This window comes from Varanus komodoensis, unplaced genomic scaffold (genome assembly GCF_004798865.1).
Source record: "Varanus komodoensis strain SLA01 unplaced genomic scaffold, ASM479886v1 scaffold33, whole genome shotgun sequence".
NCBI lineage: Eukaryota > Metazoa > Chordata > Lepidosauria > Squamata > Varanidae > Varanus > Varanus komodoensis.
Genome location: NW_025335817.1, coordinates 3,556,749 through 3,577,837, shown reverse-complemented (window position 1 = coordinate 3,577,837; position 21,089 = coordinate 3,556,749). Strand labels below are relative to the sequence as shown.

At 52.2% G+C, this 21,089-nt stretch overlaps 1 protein-coding gene across 2 annotated transcripts in view; it reads left to right on the top strand.

Moving 5' to 3' along the window:
* LOC123027656 (myocardial zonula adherens protein) overlaps window positions 1–20,113 on the top strand; it is a 34,023-nt gene extending 13,910 nt beyond the window's left edge. The window contains exons 9-15 of one of the 2 annotated variants that reach the window (XM_044438706.1): window positions 820–905; window positions 1,504–1,609; window positions 10,260–10,343; window positions 11,175–11,275; window positions 16,976–17,659; window positions 18,128–18,350; window positions 19,551–20,113. In XM_044438706.1, coding sequence (XP_044294641.1) covers window positions 820–905; window positions 1,504–1,609; window positions 10,260–10,343; window positions 11,175–11,275; window positions 16,976–17,659; window positions 18,128–18,350; window positions 19,551–19,688 — 1,422 coding nt within the window. In that variant the 3' untranslated portion in view covers window positions 19,689–20,113. Of the gene's footprint in view, window positions 1–819; window positions 906–1,503; window positions 1,610–10,259; window positions 10,344–11,174; window positions 11,276–12,274; window positions 13,315–16,975; window positions 17,660–18,127; window positions 18,351–19,550 lie in introns of those variants that run through there. The other variant, XM_044438705.1, reaches the window with a different exon arrangement.
* The last annotated feature ends 976 nt before the right edge of the window (window positions 20,114–21,089 follow it).

Here is a 21,089-nt window from a genome sequence, read left to right as displayed (position 1 = left end):
TCCGGATCGTTGTCCTGCTGGGTTCCTTAGTGCTGCTCCAATTCCAGTGAGATGCAGAAAACTCATCAAGCAAAGGTTTTAATTAATATTAGAACACCGTAGTGGCAATTAACATGAGCCTGGCAATCTTCTTTAGGGGAAGAGGAGATTAGTGAGTATTGACACAATCGCAAGGGAAAACCAGTTACGTTGTGCTGGTTACACGAGACTGTACGCACGACCCTTTAATCTGAATTGGCCCCATGCAAGTTTGGAAAAGTCTACCTTTTCACAAGAGTATACTTCCAAGAGAAAAATAAAATAAAATATAAATTCACTTCCGCTCTGGGAAATACCAGAATATCTGTCTTCCAGATTTGTGCTTAAAGAAGTGCTGTGGTTTCCACTGCCTCAGTGGCCACGGTTTCTGGGTTTGTTCTGCTGCTGCATGTCTCCGTTCAGTCGCTGGGTGTAAAGATCCAGCCCTTGCTGACTCTGAAGCATAAGAAGGGCCAAATTAGACAAGATGCTGGGAGGCTGAGCGCCTGGGCAAGGGGCAGGGGGAGCCAAGGGAACTGCCTCAGAGCCAGGATGCCCTTATTCCAGTTTGGGGCTGGCTGGGTTGAGCCAGGAATGAAGGCAGTGCAAGGACTCCCTTGTTCCCACCTCTGGGCAGGAGGCTAATTTGGGAGTGCAGAATGGCAGTGCATTCTGCAGCACTAGAAACCTTAGTCCTTTGGAGCCCAATGCTGCGATTCCACAATGAGCATATACCTTCCGTTCTAAAGGCATGTTTTGTAGCAGAGTTCCAGCATTAAAGGCCATGTCTATTCCCATCAGGAGCGCCTTCATCTGCAGAAACAACTCCTGGAGTATGAAACGCAGCTACCTGGAGCCAACCTGCAGGGCCCGCTGGGCAGACACAGGTGAGGTCCTGCTTCCTTCTGGGATTCCTGGTCCTGATAAAACATCCCTTGTTATAGCTGGTAGTGAATTTTGGGTTGAGGTCACATGAGGAGAGTTCTTCGGTTGGAGCACAGATTTTAAGAATCCCCTGTGTTTCTTTATAAATCTCCCATCACTGACGCACTAATGCTAAGCACTGTTGTTCTGACGACCTTAGCATGTGAAGGGGCTGAGGAGGGTCCGTGACCCAGCTGAGGAGACAGGGAAGCAACCACACTGAGATAAGCTTTGCTGGCTGAACAGTGCCCCAGGTAGGGGCGGAAGTGTGGGGGAGCTCCACTCTCTTTACCTTCAAGGCCCTTTCAAAACAAGAGCAAAAGAGGACCCCCCCCCAAAATGGGGAGGATGTGCAGACAAGCAAAGCATGGTTGATACCAACGGATAGGTAGTAAAGCATCTTTTTAGAGCTTGGCGATTGAGCCTAAAATCTCTTTGGAAGAGCACAGTTGGAGGTCTTCCTGGGATAGTGGCCATGCAGGAAAGGTGCCAGGCATCCCCTTTTCGTAGCCAAGATGGCCACGGAGATACTAATCTACTATTTGCCGCTTCTTACGCCAGGTCATACCAGTTGGAAGAGGCCACCGCTAGTCTGCGAGAGCGAATCAAGCACCTGGACGATATGGTTCTCTGCCAACAGAAGAAAGTCAAGCGCATGGTTGAGGAGGTAAGTCACCGCATCCACTTCTGCTCCGGACAACAGAGGGTCTCGGTGCCGGGATTCCCACAAGGCCTGCGTTGGAAGCGTGTTGTCGGAGTGATACTATGCTCTTCATAAGTGCCTTAAATAGATAAATGAGGCTTTTAAAAATGAATTGTGTTTTAAGCCAGAAAGAGAGTTCTGGGAAATGCCCATAGACCCAAAGAAAAACGAAAAATAGTAAAATTTTGAGTTTCCTATATACATCATTCTTGCTTGTGGTCAGCTTGGTTGCAACATAAGGTGCATTTCTTAACACGCCAGCATGATTTTCAGTAAATCAAATAACATCCGAGGCTTACCGGGGATTGTGGTGCTATTGCAAAAGAAGGGCCAAGCATGCCCTTGGGGCATTTATCTCTTTTCCAAGCCTGTTATTTCCCTTTCGGAAAAATATTGCATGGCCATCCCGCGATGCAAGCAAAGCAGCATTCCTGCCCTTGGTTCCTGTTCTGGAGGGTTCTTCTAGGCTTCGTTTTTCACAAGTTTTACATGCTCCATGCCAGTAAAGTATAGCCTGGAGTTTTACTATATCTGGTTTCCCTGAACTGATACAGGTGTGTATGAGGACCAGACAGACTTCTGGATCCAACTGATGCAACATAGGCAGCAATTTGGGGCATTTGTGTTGGGCGTTTGGGACAGGAAATGGCATCAAGCGCAGGGTTGTCTTAGTCAGTGCTTTTTTATCTTAAGTACTTTGTTGACTAGAATTAACACGAGCATTCCAGGCTCCTTAGTATTACCTTACGTATTGACTCAGTCCAGGAGATGACGTGGCACAGAGAGGTACCGGTCCAAGAAGTGCATTTGGGGAGCAGTTTTGGGGCCTTAGACAGCATCTGGGTCCTGGCTCAGGGTCCAAAGGAGCGGCTGCCGCCGCTGCTCTGAGATTGGGAATGCAAACCCCAGGGGGCGCAGGGGTGGGCTGGACGGAGGGGCCAGGAGGCCAGGACGTGTGCTGCCCTTGGGCCGCCCGGGCCCCCACCTCTCCCCTCCGAGGCTCGTGCACTCAGGCAGGGAAAAGGCCCGTCCAGTGAAAACGCGGGCAGGGTGGCGGGGAGCGCGGCCAGCCCTGCTGCCCCTGCTGCCGGCCTCCCATCTGGGGGCTCCTGCACTTTGCAGCCACGGCACATGGGATGGCGCCCCGAGCTTGGACTGAATGGAGGGCGACTGCCGGCCGCAGCATGTGGCGGAAAGCAGGAAGCATCCAGAGGCCGGGACAGAGCATGGCTGGTGCCAGCCCAGAAGCAGGGAGCCCGCCCTGGGCTGGAGAGGCACAGGAGGAAGGGGCGGGGGGCACGTGCGCTGCTTGCTTGCAGTCCTTTCGGCATGCCTGAAGGAGAGCCGTCCAGCCTGGCCCATGTGGCGAAGCCACTGACCACCCTGGGCCGCCACATCCCAGATGCGGGGGCCCACGCCACTGCGCTGGTCTCCCGGGGGCAGGCCTGCAACCCCCCTTTCAGCTTCGTAACTTGCACTGGCATTGGGCTTTCCAGGGGTGCTTTGCTAACAGAAAGGGACACTTCCTGCCGCCCCTCCTTTGCGCCTCAGCCCCCTTTCCTCCGTCTGCAAAAGTGGCCCTCGCCAGGTGGCTTGAGGGAGGGAAGGCATGCCGGCCACCGACCTCCGTCTTGCCTTCCAGAAAAGGTGAGCGGGGCTGGTCCAGCTTCTTTTCTGCCAGTGACTCCATAACCCTAATTTTTGTGGTAACATTTTGGCAGCACAGAAAGTTTTGCAATTCGTGTGGAAGCAGCACAAGCTCGGCATGGAGAGGCGGGTGGCACATTCTGAACTAAAATAATGACCCTTAAACCCTGAAATAATAAACTGAAAATGGTGAGGATCCTGACAATTGCCAAGATTGTACCCACTGATTTCATGGGCATGTGGATCCAGGTTGCCGGTTTCCAAAGGTCCTTAAAATTCTTCAAGTCCTCACATTCTCCTGCAGAACAAATAGTAACATTTCCCTGCTAGCTTCAAGCATTTGTACTTAAGGTTTAGTTTCCATGTGTTTGTTTTTACTTTTCAACAATGTTGTGCAAGATACACTTTGTGCTAATGTTTGTGTTTATGCTGAGCTGTGTGTAGAAGTGGTGTTTGCACAGTGCTGAAAATGTGAAAGAATCCTAGCAAATCACAAACCTGAAAAATCTAGTTTAGAGGAAGTTTTGCCTAGGAGCTTTAGCAGGTGATGCTGTGAGGCAGTTACATTCCAAAACGAAGATGTAAAAATAGCTTCGCGTTTAGAAGGAATCAGCTACAAGGCACTGTCAACGCTAGGAAAATAATTACAAGTTTAAATGCATATGTCACAGGATCTTTTAATTGACAGTGACAAAGGTTACTGTAGCCTGTAAAAAGGAACAGGCTGCAATACGGATTCATGATGGAAGCGTTCTGAGAAACCTGGAGAAGAAAATTCAGAGAATGACCTGGCCCCAAACATCCTAAATAACTTCATTCTTGATAAACCGTGCAACCTTCAGAATGTTCCATCCCGAGGAAGACCCAGCCCTCCTATTCACACCATCCTCGCAGTGGAGCAGATGTTTCCTGCCCTTGCTTTCCCACACTACCCTGCAGTATCTGAGGTCGGGAAGTTACATGCGAGGAGCAGACAGTGGGGTTATTTCCCCTACTAGCTGTGCCTCTTCCTCTCCCTGCCATTCCCGGCAAAGTTGACCCTGGCATGGAAAGCGGCTGTGTCTTGCCCTCCATTCACTTGCTCTGCTTTGCTCAGACTTGGACAACCATTCTTAAGGCAACATACGACTGCGTTCTAAGTACCAGACTGTGCATTTGGCTAGTCCTCAGTTTTACCTTGGAGTGCAGTGTTTTTCTTGCCTTCCCATGGGTCTCCCCACACCCCAGTGCAAACAGTGCAGGTCCCCAACCTGGGACTGCAGGAAGGAGTAAAGGGTTAAAGCTTCCCCATCGGAAGGTTCCAGTCAGACTGGGATCCCACACTGGCTACTCGTGAAAGGAAATGATCACACTCAAGGGCAAATGATGCGAGTGATGTAACACATAGTTTGGCCTTAAGAGGAATGCGTGCGTAACTGTTCCCCTTTACTCCGTTGATGGCTGCGTATTTCATTTTCATGGTGTAATTTGCTTTGCCTCCACGTACAGGTGGAAATTATTAGCGTTATGTCCCAGCTATGCAAGTACAATTTGCTTGCACATACATTTCACATTAAACCTTTCTGCAGAGATTCATATAAAACCAGCTGCCTAGACGGTGTGCATCCTGATCGGTGCTTAGTAGGCCTTGTGGGAAGTCAGCTGCATTCGTGCTCTCCGGAGGGATGGAGTGGGGGACGGAAGGGGCAGATACGCTCTGGAATCCAGCAAGGGGGCCTCTCTCTCAGGCCCTGGTGCTGGCACCCCCTGGACACTGCAGTCCCCTTGGATGGCTCAAAAGTTTGCTTAGAAGAGGGGGACGCGTTGAGCTCTCCCATCACGCTCCCGTGCAGGACGTGCAGGAGTAAAATAAATCGCCAGGCACAAGCCTCTTTGACTAATCAACGTGTTTGTGGTGTGCCATGAAGCAGCCTAGTAAGACCTAGAAGAGCAAAGGCAAAGCCACCGTTCTGCTGACCATGCGGACCATTCTTAGCCCCCTCTCTGTGGTTCATCCACTGGTCCTCGTCACGGAATAAGGAAGCTCGTAAAGCCAGGCTGGCCAGTAGGTGGGGATTGGCAGAATGAGCCTGAACGGAAGGCGTTTGAAGGGAGCACGTTTCTCTGTTTGCAAGTGCGGTCTTGGAGTGGTGCGCTTCCCCTAACCAAATGATTGCACTGTCTCTAGGTTATGGCACATGAGCTGTTCTCCACATTTAGTCTCAGATTCATTGGACGATGACCAAGGGGGACACCTGAAACAAAATGATGCAGTGTCCTTTACGCGCGGAGAGAAAAACCGCGGCTGTCCCCCTGGCCAGACTTGCCGCTCCTTCGCAAGTGCCAGCATGGTGGGAAGACGATGTTGAATCGTCACTTTGACATCCGGCTGCCGAAGCTGCGCTGCAGTGCCTTGCCCACGGAATCCAAGCCCGGCATCGCCTGCCTGTTCCATCAGCAAAGATTCCAGAACATGGAATCAGACCACTGAAAACCAAGGCAGATGGACGCAGTCCTCGGCTCAGTGCCTGGATGGAAAGCGTAGACTGGACCGTTGCAGATAACCCGGAAGACACCGTACGGTTCTCCACAGCAAGCACATTACTTCTGAACACTTGTAACTCATAAGAACATAAGAACTCATAAGAACTTATGTTGGAAGCCGTCCCGAGGCTTATGCGAATGGGACGGCATACAAAAACTCCAAATAAATAAATACATAAATAAGAACAACCTCCCCCCCCCCACCAAAAAAACCCCCAACACCCTGTTCTGGCTGCTAATGCTAACTCAACATATGTGCAATATATTCCCCAAAATGAGCAGTTAGGCACTTTAAGGTAGAGACATAACTTGCTGTAAAACTGACTGAAAAGATAGTGTTTTTCCCCTCTGAGCCAAAAGACAGTTTTACTGAAAGTTTATACTATATAGCCTGATTTTTGAGAGGCATAAGAGGGAGTTTAATGCTGAGCATAAATCCTAGTTGGGGATGTTTAGGCAATGAGGCTTTTTGTGTATTTCTTGTAGCAACTCTGCTCCTGTTTAGTTGGACTAGAATTTACATAGCTTCTCAAGAGACAACGCCTGCTTTGGACTTAGTCTTGTTTTAATGCGATAGTGAACAAGGGGATGCATTTAAGTTTGGTGCTATAAACTAAATCTAATCTCGCTCGTAGGTAGCTGTTGTCGGAGAGTATCCTGCCCTTCAGGCGTTGAGCTAGTTGAGTTCTTGCTTTCTCCTCTCCCTGTACAAGTAGCCACACTTCTGCCGTACCTGTTTTTCATCTAATGCTACCTTCACAAAGGACCAATGGCCCATTCATGGGCGGCCCTGGGCCAGTGCAGAGATCCACTTTACCTGCAGAAGTGCCCAGCAGCTGGTAGCACGGCGGGGAAATGCCTTCCGTCACCCAAGATCCAGGCAGCCACCTCCAGTTGGAGCAGACAATACATTTCCTCTCCCCTCCCCTCCCCTCCCCTGCCTGGGCAATTCCCAACAACAAACGTATTGTGAGCCATCCTGAGATGCCTAGGCATAAGGGACGGCATACAAACGTTTTAAATAAAATAAACTGAAACCACAAAATATAACACACTAATATTATTACAGAAATGTTACAAAGCTTAAAACTAGAGTGTGGAAGAACAATACAAACAAACAAAAAGAGACATAGCAGTGCAAGAAGGACCAACGGCCTGACCCAGCACGTCTTTTGTCTCCACGGCAACAAAAGCCAAGATGGCTTCCTCACACCCCGTCCGCTCACAGCAGCCAGGCCTTTTCTGGTTCATTTCCACCCCATCCTTGGCCTGTTTCACGGCCTGCTGGGAGGCATGACTTGGGCCCCTAGATCAGCACATGGGACCGGACCGCTGCCAGCCAGCCAGCCATGTTGGCGATGCCTGGCCTACGAGATCCCGCAGAGGCCACACGTGGGCACCCCTGCCAGGGCGAGAGCGTGCCATGGTGGATCGACTCGGATACAACAGGCCTGTGGCAGGGCTTGCTATAAACCTAGTATGTATTATTCTGATTTCTGAAGAGGTACTTCAACAAAAACGGTGCCAACTTGAGCCAGTGACCTTATCGTTCTGCACTTTGATTTTACGCAATGTTTGGCGTATAAAAAAACCTGTTGTCTAGCTTGATTTTGTATTTGCAGAATATGTAGACTATTTTAATAAATATTTTATAATAATGTCAAAGTGTATCCCTTTTCTTTCTTCTAAAATATAGGTCTTAGTGCTATACCCCCTTCCCATGGTAAACTGCCTGCATCTCTTTTCTCTACATACCAATGCTGGGCAGGGTTGGAGCTTTTCTGGGAGGCTGAGAAACGTTTTTCATGTGCTGGCTTTGTGATGCTTTAAATACCGTTCCGTACATTTTACACCAATGCATGAAACAAAAGTTGGATTTGGGGCATGTCAAGCATGTATTTTTCTGACGCAGAAACTTCTGTAAATAGATATTGCAGGAAGAGTGGTGGTTTGCAGAGGTTTTGAAAGTCAGTGGTGCCCACAAAACTCCTTGCTAAAAAACTATTGCTATTTTCTCGTTGGCTTTCCCTGCTGAATCTTTCTGCTTTGTGGACTGTTTGGCTCAGACATTTTTCTTCCATGCTTTTCACTGTGAACTGATTAAGCGTCTGTTTAAAAAGTGTTGCACTGAATAAAAGATTGACCTCTCAATCATAGCATTGCAAATCCTTTTTAGGCTGGTGGGATGTAACCCGGTGACAGTATTAGATGGGAATCTGTTTTATTTTAAATAAGAGGCCAACTCTTTTTCTCACGAGTTCATTAAAATAAATAATCCCTTTGCTATAGTATCCCTTATTTATTTCAAAATATTTTACAAGCAAAGGTGAGAGTAATTCAGAAATCTATTTAATTGAGTGTATGTTTTATAGAAAATTCCTATTTATATTGCCCCGGATCTTTTTTTTTTTACAGTATTCTTAGAGTGACATAGTAAAACGCGCTTTATTATGATTTTCCTTGGCTCACAGCCCCTGCTGTTGAATTTATTTGCCCAAACCAGGAAGTTTATGGGTGCGGATTTCTGCATTGCATCACATGCAGCAAGGGCGGCCGAGGGCACGTACAGCATGCGAAAAATCCGCTTTCCTACTGTGCCAGGATGGGCTAAATATGAGTAGAGGGGCTGTATTTTGAGCCAACGTTGTGGAAAATGCCTGGGATCCACGCTCATGGGAATCAGGCTCCTCCTCCGTTTCTGGAACCTGCATCTTCTGGTGGAAAGGCGAGATAGTAGCTTTGGACTGGTTTCTTGGCTTTGGGTTGGTCAGTTGCTTCTCAAAAGTGAGATAAAGCAGCAGCATGTTTCTCAACGATGAAGATGGGAACCCTGCGTGTCCCGATTCCAAAACATGAACTGGGGAGGTGTCCTCCTGAGCGGGGTGGGGCGAGGCGCCCAGGTCTTCTCAGTGGTGGCACCCTTCCTTGGAAGGCCTTCCTCCTCGGCTGCCTGGCATCTGCATTTATGCCCAGTCGGCATCAGGTGAAGTTCACTTTGTTCACCCAGATCTTTATTTCTAACAGCGGCATTTGCTGCTCCTGGAATATTATCATGTTACAAGTGGCCTCGTTTCTCTCCTGCTTTTCTCAAGTTTGAGTAATTCTCTCTTTTGTGCGGTGTTGATTTTAACGTCCTCCTCCTGCTTTTTATCTTTTTCTTATGTTTTTATTACGTAGAATACATTTTGTTGCTTGTGATTGAAAGCCACCTCCAAAAGTCCCTCCGTGAGGCAGGATGTGCCGTTATTAAATAAATAGTCCACATAGTCACTGCTGCCACAGGGACAAATAAGGAAATGTTTGATGCTTGGAACTGCCATTAGTCTAAATGAAGTAAGATAATTACCATCCAGCCGCTCGTTTTTGCTTTTCCGAACCCACCTCGGTGCGCTTCACCTCGGCCTGAGCAGGCATCGACAAGGGCCGGGCCCGTTTGGTCGCCTCCTCGGAGTCCGATCTGCAGACACGTTTCCGTTCATGCTGGTGGAGCCGGAAAAGCTGCCTCCCACTCTTGTCCGGAGGCATTCCCGGCATTCTCCTGGGACTCCTGCTCTCTCACACAGACAGACACACAGCAGCGGCAACAACACAGCACACACACCCTCTAACTCTTCCCTTTGGTGCCCTTTTCCCGGAAATCCTCGGTGCTTTTCTTCGTTCCTTCCCACTCCTCGGCTCTGACAGTCTGGAGCTTGTTTAGCTTAGGAGCAGAGGGAGCCATAAAGGCTCTTCCTGTGGAAGCGCCACCGAGGAGCACTGGAGTGGCAACGATCAGGGCAGTGCCGACACGACTCTCCTCTGCTCCACTGGGGTCTGCACCAGCGGAAAGCCCAGCGGAGCATCCCTGTTTGCATTTTTAAAATCGATACCGCCTCTTCCTGAATAGGCGACCTGCGTGTGGGTCCAGAGGCGTCTGCTGCAGGGCTTCGGCATGTCCCGGGCCAGTTCTGCGAGGTGCCTCCAGTCGCCTGCTTGGGGGAGGTGCTCCGGATGGGGGCCCGCCATGAGAGCCCTCCCCGGTGCTGCGAGCTCCCGCTTCCTTCGGTTTGACTGCTGCCGCAGCAAGTCCTGCCCCCAGGAGGGGCCCCGAGGCCCCACGCGGGCTCCACCCTTCACCCCAGCAGGGCCCCCGTGCACAAGAGCTGCAAGTGCACAAGGGAGCTGACTGCGAATGCAGGGTCCACCGTGCCCCCTCTCTCCAAGGAAACCAGGGCAGCATGTGTGGGGGCCGCCCCACAGAATTCAGGCTTGAGGGGCCCGAGGGCAGCGCTGCGTCCGGACGAGCCCTGCCTCCCGGACCTCAGTCCAGTGCTGGTCCCGATTCTGCTTTCCTGCCTCTCCCACTTGTGGGGAGGTGCGCCCCATGGTTTCCTGAGGGCACCCCTGCTCAACCGCACGGCCTCTCCCTCGCCTTTCCATTTTTACAGTCTTCTTTTCTTCACAGATTGAGCTGCAAAAAAGAAAGATGAAGCAAAAGGAACTGTTTATATTGCAGCTTTTAGAAAAAATATCTTTCCTTGAAGGAGAGGTAAGTATGAATATGCGGCTAACTTTCTGCAAGTGATTGTTGCAATCTGATAAGGAATTGCTTGATTGTTCTGCATGTGTACAAAGTCTCAAAACAGCTCTATCTCAGCTAGCCCAGGGCTAATTTTGTTATAATTTTAATCGGGCCACGTGCCACAGCCTAGTTTTTAACTGGTTTGTACTTCCGTTTTGTGGCGTGCCAGCCTCAACACACTCCCTGCTTCATCCCTGGGTGCTTTAGGCACCCGGCAGGTCATAAACATCTCACCAGCTGGCGGAGGATTTGGGCCAGCTGCGCCCTGGTGCTGGAGCAGGCGATGGTTGGTCAGTCGGCACGGGACAGAGTGGAGGGAGATGCACAGGAGCGCGGCGGGAGGAGGACATCTGTGCCGCAGCTGGAGCCCAGAGCGGCTCCGGTCAAGTACCACGTGATGGGAAGAGCACCTAGCTGCTGTTCCTCAGGGGAGAAAGGCCATGCTTTACCTTTCATGCAGGCAGTGGGGGCACCAGTGCTCCCCACCGCAGAGGCCCCTGCGGTGGGGCCGTTCCCAGGCCTGGAAGCACCGGTTGGGAAGGCCAGGCCCACCCTCAACCTGCTGCCCCCTGCAGGCAGGCAAAACCCCTGGGGCTGAAGGGGGTTAATTCCTTGGGTGTTATGCTTGAATTCTATTGTTGTGGCTTTAATTGTATTTCTGATTGATTTGCTTGTATGCTATATTGTAAGCTTCTGTTTGCACTCTCCACATGGGCTACCCAGAGTGCCATTTCTGGCGTAGAGGTGGGCAGTACCTCCAGCACAGTCTAAGGATTGTGCGGTCAATGTGTCTTTCAGAACAAAGAACTTCAAGACCGGTTAGATTATTTGATGGAGACTCGGAGAAAGGAGGATGTTGCAACCAGAGATGTCGGAGTGGGTTGTGACCTGACACCAAGGTACCCCAGCAGGCACCCATTTAGGCCCATCTTGCCAGTGACCATGGGCTCCCGGGGGGCGGGGGGGGGGGGGCTGTGCGCACACGTGCTCCCAGGGGGGGAGGGAGGGAGGGCTGCTCCTCTGAGGTCAGTTGGAAAGCAGTTATAGGCCATGCATCATAAACTTTAACGGGTTTGCTGCATCACAGCTCGCCCAAGGCCCTCCCAGCTCAGTGGCGGGCAAAAATACATCCTTCCACTGGAGCAGTTTAATGAGGCACCAGCAAAACGACTCGATTACAGCCTTGCCCTTCTGACACACAACCCAGCAAGGGCTCCAGTTTGCGCAGTTCGGCCTGGAGGCGAACGTAATGGGGAAAGTTACGGGATTTCCAGGCCTGTGTGAGCTGCTTCTGCGGTGCCTTGTGGGGACCGTTGAGGTGCCGGAGCGTCTTTATGTGGTGCATTCAGGTGCTTATCCTTGACCTTTCCACTGCCGGGTTGGATGGAGCTTTTCCACTCCTCTTTAATTTTTATGAGAAGTCAATGATGTCAATGGCTTGTGGGACGCCCAGAGATCCTCAGTCAGAGGAACGTGTGTCGGGATCTGGTGATGTCCGACGTGCCTTGCAGCACCCTGGCAAGTGGCAGCGGTGGCGTCCATTCTCACGCAAGCCACCTCTAGCGCATTAGTCTTCGGCTCGCCACACATGGCCCAGCGCACCGCCCCGGTAAACAGCATCCGGGCATGCAAGATGCAGTTCAATTTTTAGAATTCAAAGCATTTCAACTTTAAATGCTCAGCTGGATGTTTAAATGTCCTTAATGGCCTCAGAGGGATAAGAATGGTGTTTCCCTGCCTGGTTTGGCCTTTCCGGTCAGAGCAGGGCTGAGGGAACTGTTCCTGTGGCCACCAGTACCCTGGTTGGCTCCGAGCCTCGAAATTGCCTCCCAAGCGATGCCTGTCAAGCAGCTGAGTGTCTAACATCCTGGGCCGGTCTTGCTTTTCGTTCTGATCAGCACGGAAGACAGCAACACACACTCTGCACTGCCCAAGCCTGTCAGGACCTACACCCCCTTCACAAGAGTCATGGAGTACTCGTGGAAGCACCGCATGGCCTCCAACCTTCTGGGCCCACAAGTTCCTTTCCAGTGAGCCGGTGTCGTGCAGCGCTGCAGCTGAAGGACCGAGGAGCTAAGCCGGATGAGGCATAGTGGAGCCTCCAAGAAGCCTTCCAAGGACAGTGTCCGCGAAGCTGCTGGGTCAGGCAGTCTTTCTCTGCAAGAGGCTGAAGTCCTGCATGGAGGGCAGTGGAGAGAGCTTTCCGGGCATTTGGGCACACTCAACTCAGGGAGAGCTGCTCCTTCAGCAGTCCTAGCTATGAAAGCAAACTAATTTATTACTTGAGCTTTAATACAGCACAGTGTTAACGGCAAAGCAGTGCTTGGCAAGGACATGTATTTCAAAGTTTCTCCTCTCCTTTGCAAAGTGAAGGAGTTATAGCCAAAGAAGCATTCTCAGTGTGCAGGGGGTGGAGGGGCCTCCGAGATGAAGGCGGCTGTCAGAGCCCTGGGATTGTGGCACTCCCTGCCCTCTCCACTCAGCAGTGTGGCTGGAAGAGCTGCATTTTGCTCAGCTAAAGCATGGCTGAGGTGCTCCAGAAGGTAACTTTGCCCTGAGCTGCTGCCACAATGCACCTCGCTTTCTAATCTTAAGCACAACAGTGGGATTAATTACCAAGTTCATTATTTCTATAGCCTGCCAACCTCTGGAGTGCACCTTCTGTATTCTTTTGTTTAAAGGGGCTTTGCCGCTTTTCCAAACACCTTTCATCTGCCTCCTACACACATAGCATCAGATATTTTAATACACGGAAGTTCCAGCACTTCTGTTTATAACCTTCTAGGTTTATAAATGACAATCCTAGTGTCCTGTATATTCAAAGTCCCAGAATATTTTTTCACTGAAATGTGGTTTAAAATCCTCTGTATTGAAGCTTCATTTGGATTCAACTAACTCATACTGTATGACTATATGTATATATAAATATTGCATCTCACTGAGGTGTTTTTAATACCCTTCAGCAGCAGTGCTGGGGGGGCAGGAAGCCTATCTCATCCTCAAGCATTTTTCTTAAAGAAGGCTGACAGCACAATGCACAAGAGTCAAGACACCGCTTTTAAAAACTGGCACAATGCTTTAAAAAACACTCTGGTCTGTTGCACCTCTCTTTCACATTTGACAGAGCTTGTATTTTCTTCATTCATTTGTACTTTTCAACCAGCAAATTATGCAGGTTAGGGTGGATCACTCGCACAATTTTGCTGCAACAGAACGAGTTGCACCATCCAGAAGGTGCTGCTTCTGCTCAGCTTTTCTTGGGTTTCTTCTGCAATCAAAATTGTGGATGGGGACCAAGACTGTTTGCTGGCCATGCTGCCTCTGCGTCTTTTCCCCTTAAAAAATCCATAGAAAAGGATGCTTGCACTTTTGAAAACATATTTTGCTGTGCTTTCGAGCTGAGGATGGCATTGTGTCCATAGTGTAGTTTCCTGCAACAGCAGGGGGTTGGACTCAATGGCCTTCATGGCCCCTTCCACCTCTTCTATTCTATTATTCTATTCTATGATAGAAACATTGGAGGAATGAAAGCTGGTGGCTGCTCCATCCCTGATCTATAACGTGAGCGCAGCGTGTGTGAGCTCGTGGCACCATCCTCAGATTCTCTAAACAGCTGTCCACATCTGGATGGAAGCACCAGCTGGGAAGCAGCTTCCCTTTTTGCATTCTCTTTGCACCATTTCGGTGCTGGGGGGGGGGGGGCGTCCGAGGAGTGGGGCTAAGCCAGCCTCTCCCAACCTGGTGCCTTGCAGCTGGGGGATACGCTCAGTCTCTGCTGAGGGCACCGGGTTGGGGAAGGCTGCACTCGGCACTCACGCCCACCTGCTCTCACTCCCTCCTTCATGCCTGCAGCTGGCAGCCCACTCTGCCCTGCATTCGCCTGCCCCCGCCCCATTCCAAAGGACGGCTGGGATTTGGGGGCCAGCCCAGTGTGGTCACACAAGCGCCTTCTGCTCAATCTCACGGCGTGCAGGGCAGGCGGAGCAGGTGCCGTTTCCAGCCCGAACGCGCATGTCTGTGCAATGTCTCACTCGCTCCAGAGCTCTTTGCCAGAGCCATTTTCATTTGAAGGCACCGGACGACGCACAGCTGCACTGGGAGCCCCTTCCTCTGATCGAAGCCGCCCTCCTTCCCCGGCAGGGGAGGCCTTCTCCTGGGGAAAGGGAGGCAGCCTTTGGTGCTGTCCGTTCAGTTATGCAGGCTCTGATGAGAGAGTTGGCTGGCTGGCCTGTAAATTGAGCAAAAGCCTGAGCGTCTTTGGAGCAGATATGTCACTCTGGAAGAAAAGGCAATCCAAATAAGGGACTAGATAAATCTGTGATGAAAGGGAGGAAGTAAAGTAGGAGAGTTGTCAGTCACCAGGGCAGAGCCTCTTATTCCCTGGGCAAGGGGGAATTGTGCCTTTGCTCCAAATCTGGGCCTGCTTGGAGGGCCAAGCAAAGGGACTCCGCCAGTGCAGATTCCAGCGAGGCTGCTCAGGGCTGTGTCTTGAGAATGACCGGGGCAGCCCCAATTCTTCCAGTTATCTTGCCAAAAAATATGTCAACCTCTGCCCACACCAGAGGCTGAGAGCTGCGGCCCATTCTCGTGCACTTTGATTCAGAAGTAAATCTCATTAAGTTCACAAGGACTCCTGGCGAACTAGACCTTCCTTCCCTTATTCATTCACCTGTACCTGCCGAGACGTGCAGAGGAGCGCCCGGTGCAGACTCGTGCAGCACGACGCTTGCCCTCGGCAGCATCCCTTGCAAAAAAGAAAAGGCCTTCCCTTCTCTCTCGGCCGGCCAGAGGAGCCTCCTGCGCCCCCTGCGATGAGCTCGCGGCTGCTTAGGGTGCGCCTTAGGAGCGCGCCGGGAAGGCAACGGAGATGCGCCTGTCCCGAAAGCGCTCGACGCCGGTGCCCGTGGACTGCAAGCCGCGCCGAGGAGCCGCCTTGCTTCCGGCGCAGCCCCGCGCGTGCAAGGCGAGCAGAGCAGAGCAGAGCGTGCCGGCGGCAAGCGGGGCGCCGCGGAGGATCGCGCGCGGGACCGACGTGACCTGCGCAAGTCCCGGGGCTGCGCAGGAGCCTCTGCGCGGCGTGGCTCGGGGGCGCGGGCCGCCTGTCTCCTGCCCCGCGGAGCCCGGCTGCCCCCCTCCACTGCCGGGCGCCCCCAGGCGGCGGCGCAGGGCACAGCCCACACTCCGCGGAGGCGCATGCGCTCGGGAGGCGCGCGGCTTGCGGCACTTCCGGCGTCATGGCGGCGCCTGGTTGTGGCCGGAAGTGACGGCTTCCGTCCCACTCCGCGTCTCCGCCGCCCCCGGGCGAGCATGGCGCGAGTGCCGCCGCCGGAGCCGCTGCAGGGCCGGAGCCTGCCGGAGCTGCGGGAGATACTGTGCCGGCAGGAGAGGCTGCTGAGAGACCGGTGAGGGGCGGAGGGAGGGACTCGGGCGGCCGGCCCCCGCCGCCCGGCCCTCCAGGGGTGCCCGGGCCGCACGGGGAAGCCTGACGCCGTGCGTGCGCCTTTCCCGCCACGGGGGTGGGGAGGGGACGCGTGAAGCAGGGTCCGCCTGCCGTGACTCTGACTGGTAGCTGCTTTCTGGGCCGCCGGCCGGAATGGGTTTTCCCAGCCCCACCTGGACATGCCGGGGCTAAATATGGGGGCCATTCCCCAGGCCGGGGACCAGCGGTAGGATCGCACTCGGACACGAATACTGCCACCATCCGAGGCTATGCAAAATCAGAGAGGAGACCTGCGCTTACACGAGGCCACCCATGAATGCAAAATAGCAACAGGTGGCTGGGCTTCCTTGAGTACCTTTTTCTGCCCAGGTCATCATATCTGCCCATGCTAAACACATTCCAGCCATCAAAATTATACCCAGACACCTAGGTTTTGTACCCTAAGCCTACCATGGTGCACACCCCTGATCCTTCATTGAACCCCTAAAAGCCTTCCTTGAATATCTTAGTAACAGGTGGCTGCCATGCTATCACAATGGTGTCCTTCTGCTGCCGGTTGTCTCTTCCTTTGGAGAACAAGCATTGTTCAATACGAAATGCAACTCACTGTTCCATGCAGGAGTAGCAGAGAAGCAATATTTACTGTGAGAAGAAACACCCTGTTAATCATTCTTAAGGGTTTCCCCCAACACCCACCTTTGGATAAGTAAACCAAGCTGGTTTCCCAGGGACGAGGATTTGGCAACCTAACATGTGATGGGGGGGACGTGGAAAGCAGACTTGGGTGTGAGGATGGGGCTGCTACAGCTACACAAGAACTTTCTGATTTTCATGTTTTCCTGTGAAACTTTAGAAGGCACATCCCTCTAGTGACAGAGGTTCGACGTAGAGGTGTCTGAGTGCCTCATGGGTGGAGATGTGCCCCCACCCCAGTCTAGTTGCCTATTTTAGGGCGTGACTGAGATGTCCGTTAAATTTGGACAGCACATGCGTTGCTGTGGTGCAGGAAAGTTGATCCTCCATTTGGCAATGCAAATCTGACAGGTGGGATTTAGCAGGCTGCTTGCAGAGGGTCAGAAGAAATAGCAAATTTCACTTAGAATTTCCCTTTGCATTTACTTGGGTTTAAATCAACTGTCTTTTATTGTGTATATTATAGGAAATTTATTTGCAGACTTCCAGATAAAGGTAAAAAGATCTCTGATTTTGCTGAGAAACTGAGGATTGTTATAGCCCAAGAGGAAGAGCTAAAGAGGACGACTAAGCTTTTATCAGCTGTTAAGTTAGAGTTCCAGGGAAAACAAGAGGCTGTTGAATCCAAGAAATGGAATGCTGTTGTCAACAGTGACAAGTCACCATGTGAAGATTCATCTCTTTGTGTTCCGTGTTCTGCTCATAACATTAGCAATGATGTCCAGCCGGCCTTGCACAGCAAGCAAAACCTTTGGACTGAGAAGAGAAGCACAACAAATAAAATGGAAGGAGTTCAGCAGATTCTTGAGGACTCCTGTATTCCTCAAGGAAGTAAAAATGTTTTGGAGGCATTTGCAGCCAGGCTTCCAGGAGATGCTGCAAAGGACCCTGAACACAATTCTTTAGGCAGAACTGAAAATCCAGCACTGTCTGCCAGTGAGAACAGTGAGGCTTTGAATGATGCTTTTGCAAGCATTTCTCTTGGGCAGAGAGAATGTGAGGAAAACACGGATGGACAGGATGCTAAATGTGAAAGCAGCCTTTTTCTAAACCTTCCAGACAAGATACCCCAAACTTCACATTACACTGAAGTGGTAGAACATAAAGAAAAGAACCCAGTCATACAGAGAAGCAAATTCAAAACCAATGTGTGAGTATCACAGAAAAAAACCCAGTCTCTTTCAGAGCAGTTTTGTTATAATACCACAGGTGTGTATTAATGTATGCTGGGCAGCTTCTGCTAGATGTTTTAAGGAAGAAATGTTAACAAAAAGTAACCTTATAAATGAGCTAGCTGATTTTACATTCTTCTTAATTTCATTTTTAAAGTGATGCTTACATGCTCATAGGTTAAGTGTGCTGGTCTTTGTATAAGCTGCAGAATGTAGCAAGGGATTCCCATTTGTTTGTTTGTTGTTTGTTTGTTTGCTGCTGCACAGTAGCCATAGGTTCTCTGGGCAGCTTACATACTTAGGTCAGGTGTCCCTTAATAAGTAAAAGTGGAAAAGGGGGAGCTGCCCCGAGACCTTTTCAGGGCATTGGGCCAAAGTGCCAAAATGACACCAATGCCCACAGCTTAGCAGGGAGCCCGGCTCAGCCAACTCTCACTTTCTGGTAGACCTGCAGTCAAGCGGAGTGTATCGCCTCGGGGCTCTCCAGATATCCCCTTGCCAGGAGCATCCTCCTCTTCCATGTCCAGTGAGGAAAGGCGTCGCAGAGATAAGAAGCACTTGGATGACATCACAGCTGCCCGGTCGCGCCCTCTTCTTCATGAGCCTGCCCGGCTGCTCTCCATTGAAGAATCAGTAATGATTCAGATCCAGCAAAAGGCAGCATATGAGGTGTGGATGAAGATACCAGTGCTGGGCACAGGCCCTGGCTCTGTTTTGGGGGATACAGCGATGGTGGGGACTGTTCTTCCAGGTTTGTGATGGCGGAAGGGGGCTGCCATTCCACACAGGCTGACGCTGGAGGAGAGTTGGGGGCTGGCATGAACCCCTTGGGGAATGGTGGGGAAAGAGGGGGCAAAGCTGTTGTTGGGGCCATAACTCTGGGGGAGCACTTCCCTGCATCCACTAGGCAGATGGTGCTACTTCCGGCCCTGCAAGGAGTATGGGCAGGAGGTGACGAGAGCCTCTGCCACCCAGAGGAAGCCGTCTGTAGCTCATGGGACAGACGGGCTGACTCCACAGTCCCGCCCAGCTGCAAGGAGGGTTATGTTCGGCTGCTGAGGAGAGGCCGAGTGGGCCGCTTGGGGCAGCAGCACCCACTCTCAAGGGCTGCCTTCTGGAAGCATTCCCTCAAAACGGACTCGTCAGCGCAAATGTCGATTTTTAATTTTGAGGTTTGCATCCCATGGATCTGTGAAGAAATAAAACTCAAGGGGCTTTCAGGTAATATTGCAAAATTACAACAATGTCAGGGACCGCTCTGAGGACAAAATTAGCGAACGATACATAAGCAACATTCGAAAAGCTCTGGGATCCCCAAGCCTGAATGTAAATTCTGAATTTCTCTGCACATGTGAAACCCGCTTTCTCCCCCATGGGTGGATTCTGCTGAGCAGTGCAATTCTGTTGCAGGTGCTTCTGACGCCTTCTTGAGGGTTCATCTGCATTAGATGCTAAAAAGTGCCACCTTGGCTCCAGTTTTTCTTTGCTCTGGACAGCGGCAGCCAAGGTAGACCTGGGCCTGATTAGACTTTTTGTCCCAACCCTGCTTGCCTGGAGAGTCACTCCGTGTGGCTTCAGGCCTGGGTTCCAGACGCTTAAGAACTACTCAGCTGGACGCAAGGCACAACTTGACCTGCCTGCTAAGAGACCTCCTGCATTAGTATCGGTGCTCAAGGATGCCCGGCAGAAGCAGCTGGTTTTGTTTTGTTTTTGCCGAGCCCTCCTAGCCAGCCATGCTCAGCTCCTTTCCACAGCACTGTGTGGGTGCGAAGGGATCCTGCAGACTTCTTACCTGACCTTTGCTCACTGCAAAATCCCTCCCGACAGTCACCTGCTCTGATGCTGATGCATCGTTTCTCTTTGCTGTAGGAACTGCAAGCCAAGGTCGCAGCCCAAAAGCTGGCAGAAAGGTTGGGCATCAAGATGGCCCGTTATGAGCCGGAGGGGGAGATGACCAGCTTCCGGGAAGTGAGGGACGAAGATGGCTACAGCTCGTCCGAGGACTGAATTCGAAGCAGAGCCTGCAGACGGAGGCCAGGGTCTCCTTAGGGCCTTATAAAGATGCAAAGCCAAGCGCGATTGTGTCATGGTCTTGTGGGCCGCCACATTTTGGCCAGCAAATGCTGGAAGGGCTCCTGGACCAGAGGCCCCAGGGCACTGTGGATGCGCACAGACCCCTCGGCTCTTCCCTGTTGCCCGCTAAGGGTGTTGGTGGGCCTGGGGACTTGCACGGTGCAGGAATGGTCCCCGGTGGCTCGAGTCCCTTGGCCCCTGGCGGGAGCAAGCCCTGTCCCCTGCACCCCGAGCCAGCGAATAGCCGCGGCACAGCCATGTTGCGCCAGGTGTCCTCCGGCCTCCCTTCCTGCAGTGGCTCCTCCCAAGCACTTGAGTGACGTTCCGTTGTATATAAGATGATAAATTTTCTATTCAAAGCTGCTGTCGTAGCTCTGCTTTCCTACATCAGAGTTGGACATGGATCTCCTCGTCTCCCTCGAGGAGAAGAGGCCTTCTTGCCAGCCTGCTGCCCTGCGGGAGCAGCCGTCCTTTGCAGCGGGGCAGCTTAGTCTGGGTGGGGGCTGGGGCTGGGGATGGGACAGTCCCGCCATCTGCGCACCGGCAGGCTCTGCTTCAAGGCCGTGTCTGCTCCTGGTGAGTCGGCCTGTAAGCCTGGCTGAGCCAGAGGCCGGACTCGCAAAGGCCATTGCCCCCGCCCCCCCCCCCGCTGCTGCATGGGACAGGACTGGCTGTGACCCTGCGAAGCTTGAGGGGAGGGCGGGTGAGGAGGAGGCTGCAGCCTGGCCAGATCCTGCCCCCGGCATGCAGCCCTGTATTTGCACGGCAAGACGTAGGGTCAATTTTTGGGGAACGACGGTCTGCTGGTTTGAAACGCCACCCGGCTTTCAGGTGGCAGGAGGCGCACCGTGGCGCATGGAGCAGCTGAATGCTGACTCCCGTGCAGGGCCCCCCTGTTGTGGGGTTGTCCGCATCAGTGGAGGTGTTGCGGTTGGCTGCCCCAGCTGGGCACAGCGCCCTGAGCCACCCAGAGGGGATCCAAACGGTGCTTCTCTCGGCCACCGTCCAGGTTCGCTCCCCACTTTGCCTCCCCCGGCCCAGTTCCTCTGCCACTGCCCCGCTGCTGCTCTTGCTCGCTGATGCTCAGAACTCCCCACACACCATGCTGCTGAGCCGCTCTGGACCGTGGGGCTGGTTACCTCCTAGTGTGTGTAAGTCCCTCCCCGTTCATCCCGTGCGCCCCCCCCCAACCACCAGTAGGCATGTGGTTTCCCCACTGCATTTATATGCCATCTTTTTTCCTGAACCACCTTCATTTTATACACACAACAGCCCTGTGAGGTAGGCTGGGCTCAGAGTCCGAGCCTCAGTCACTCAGTGAATTTCAGTGCTGAG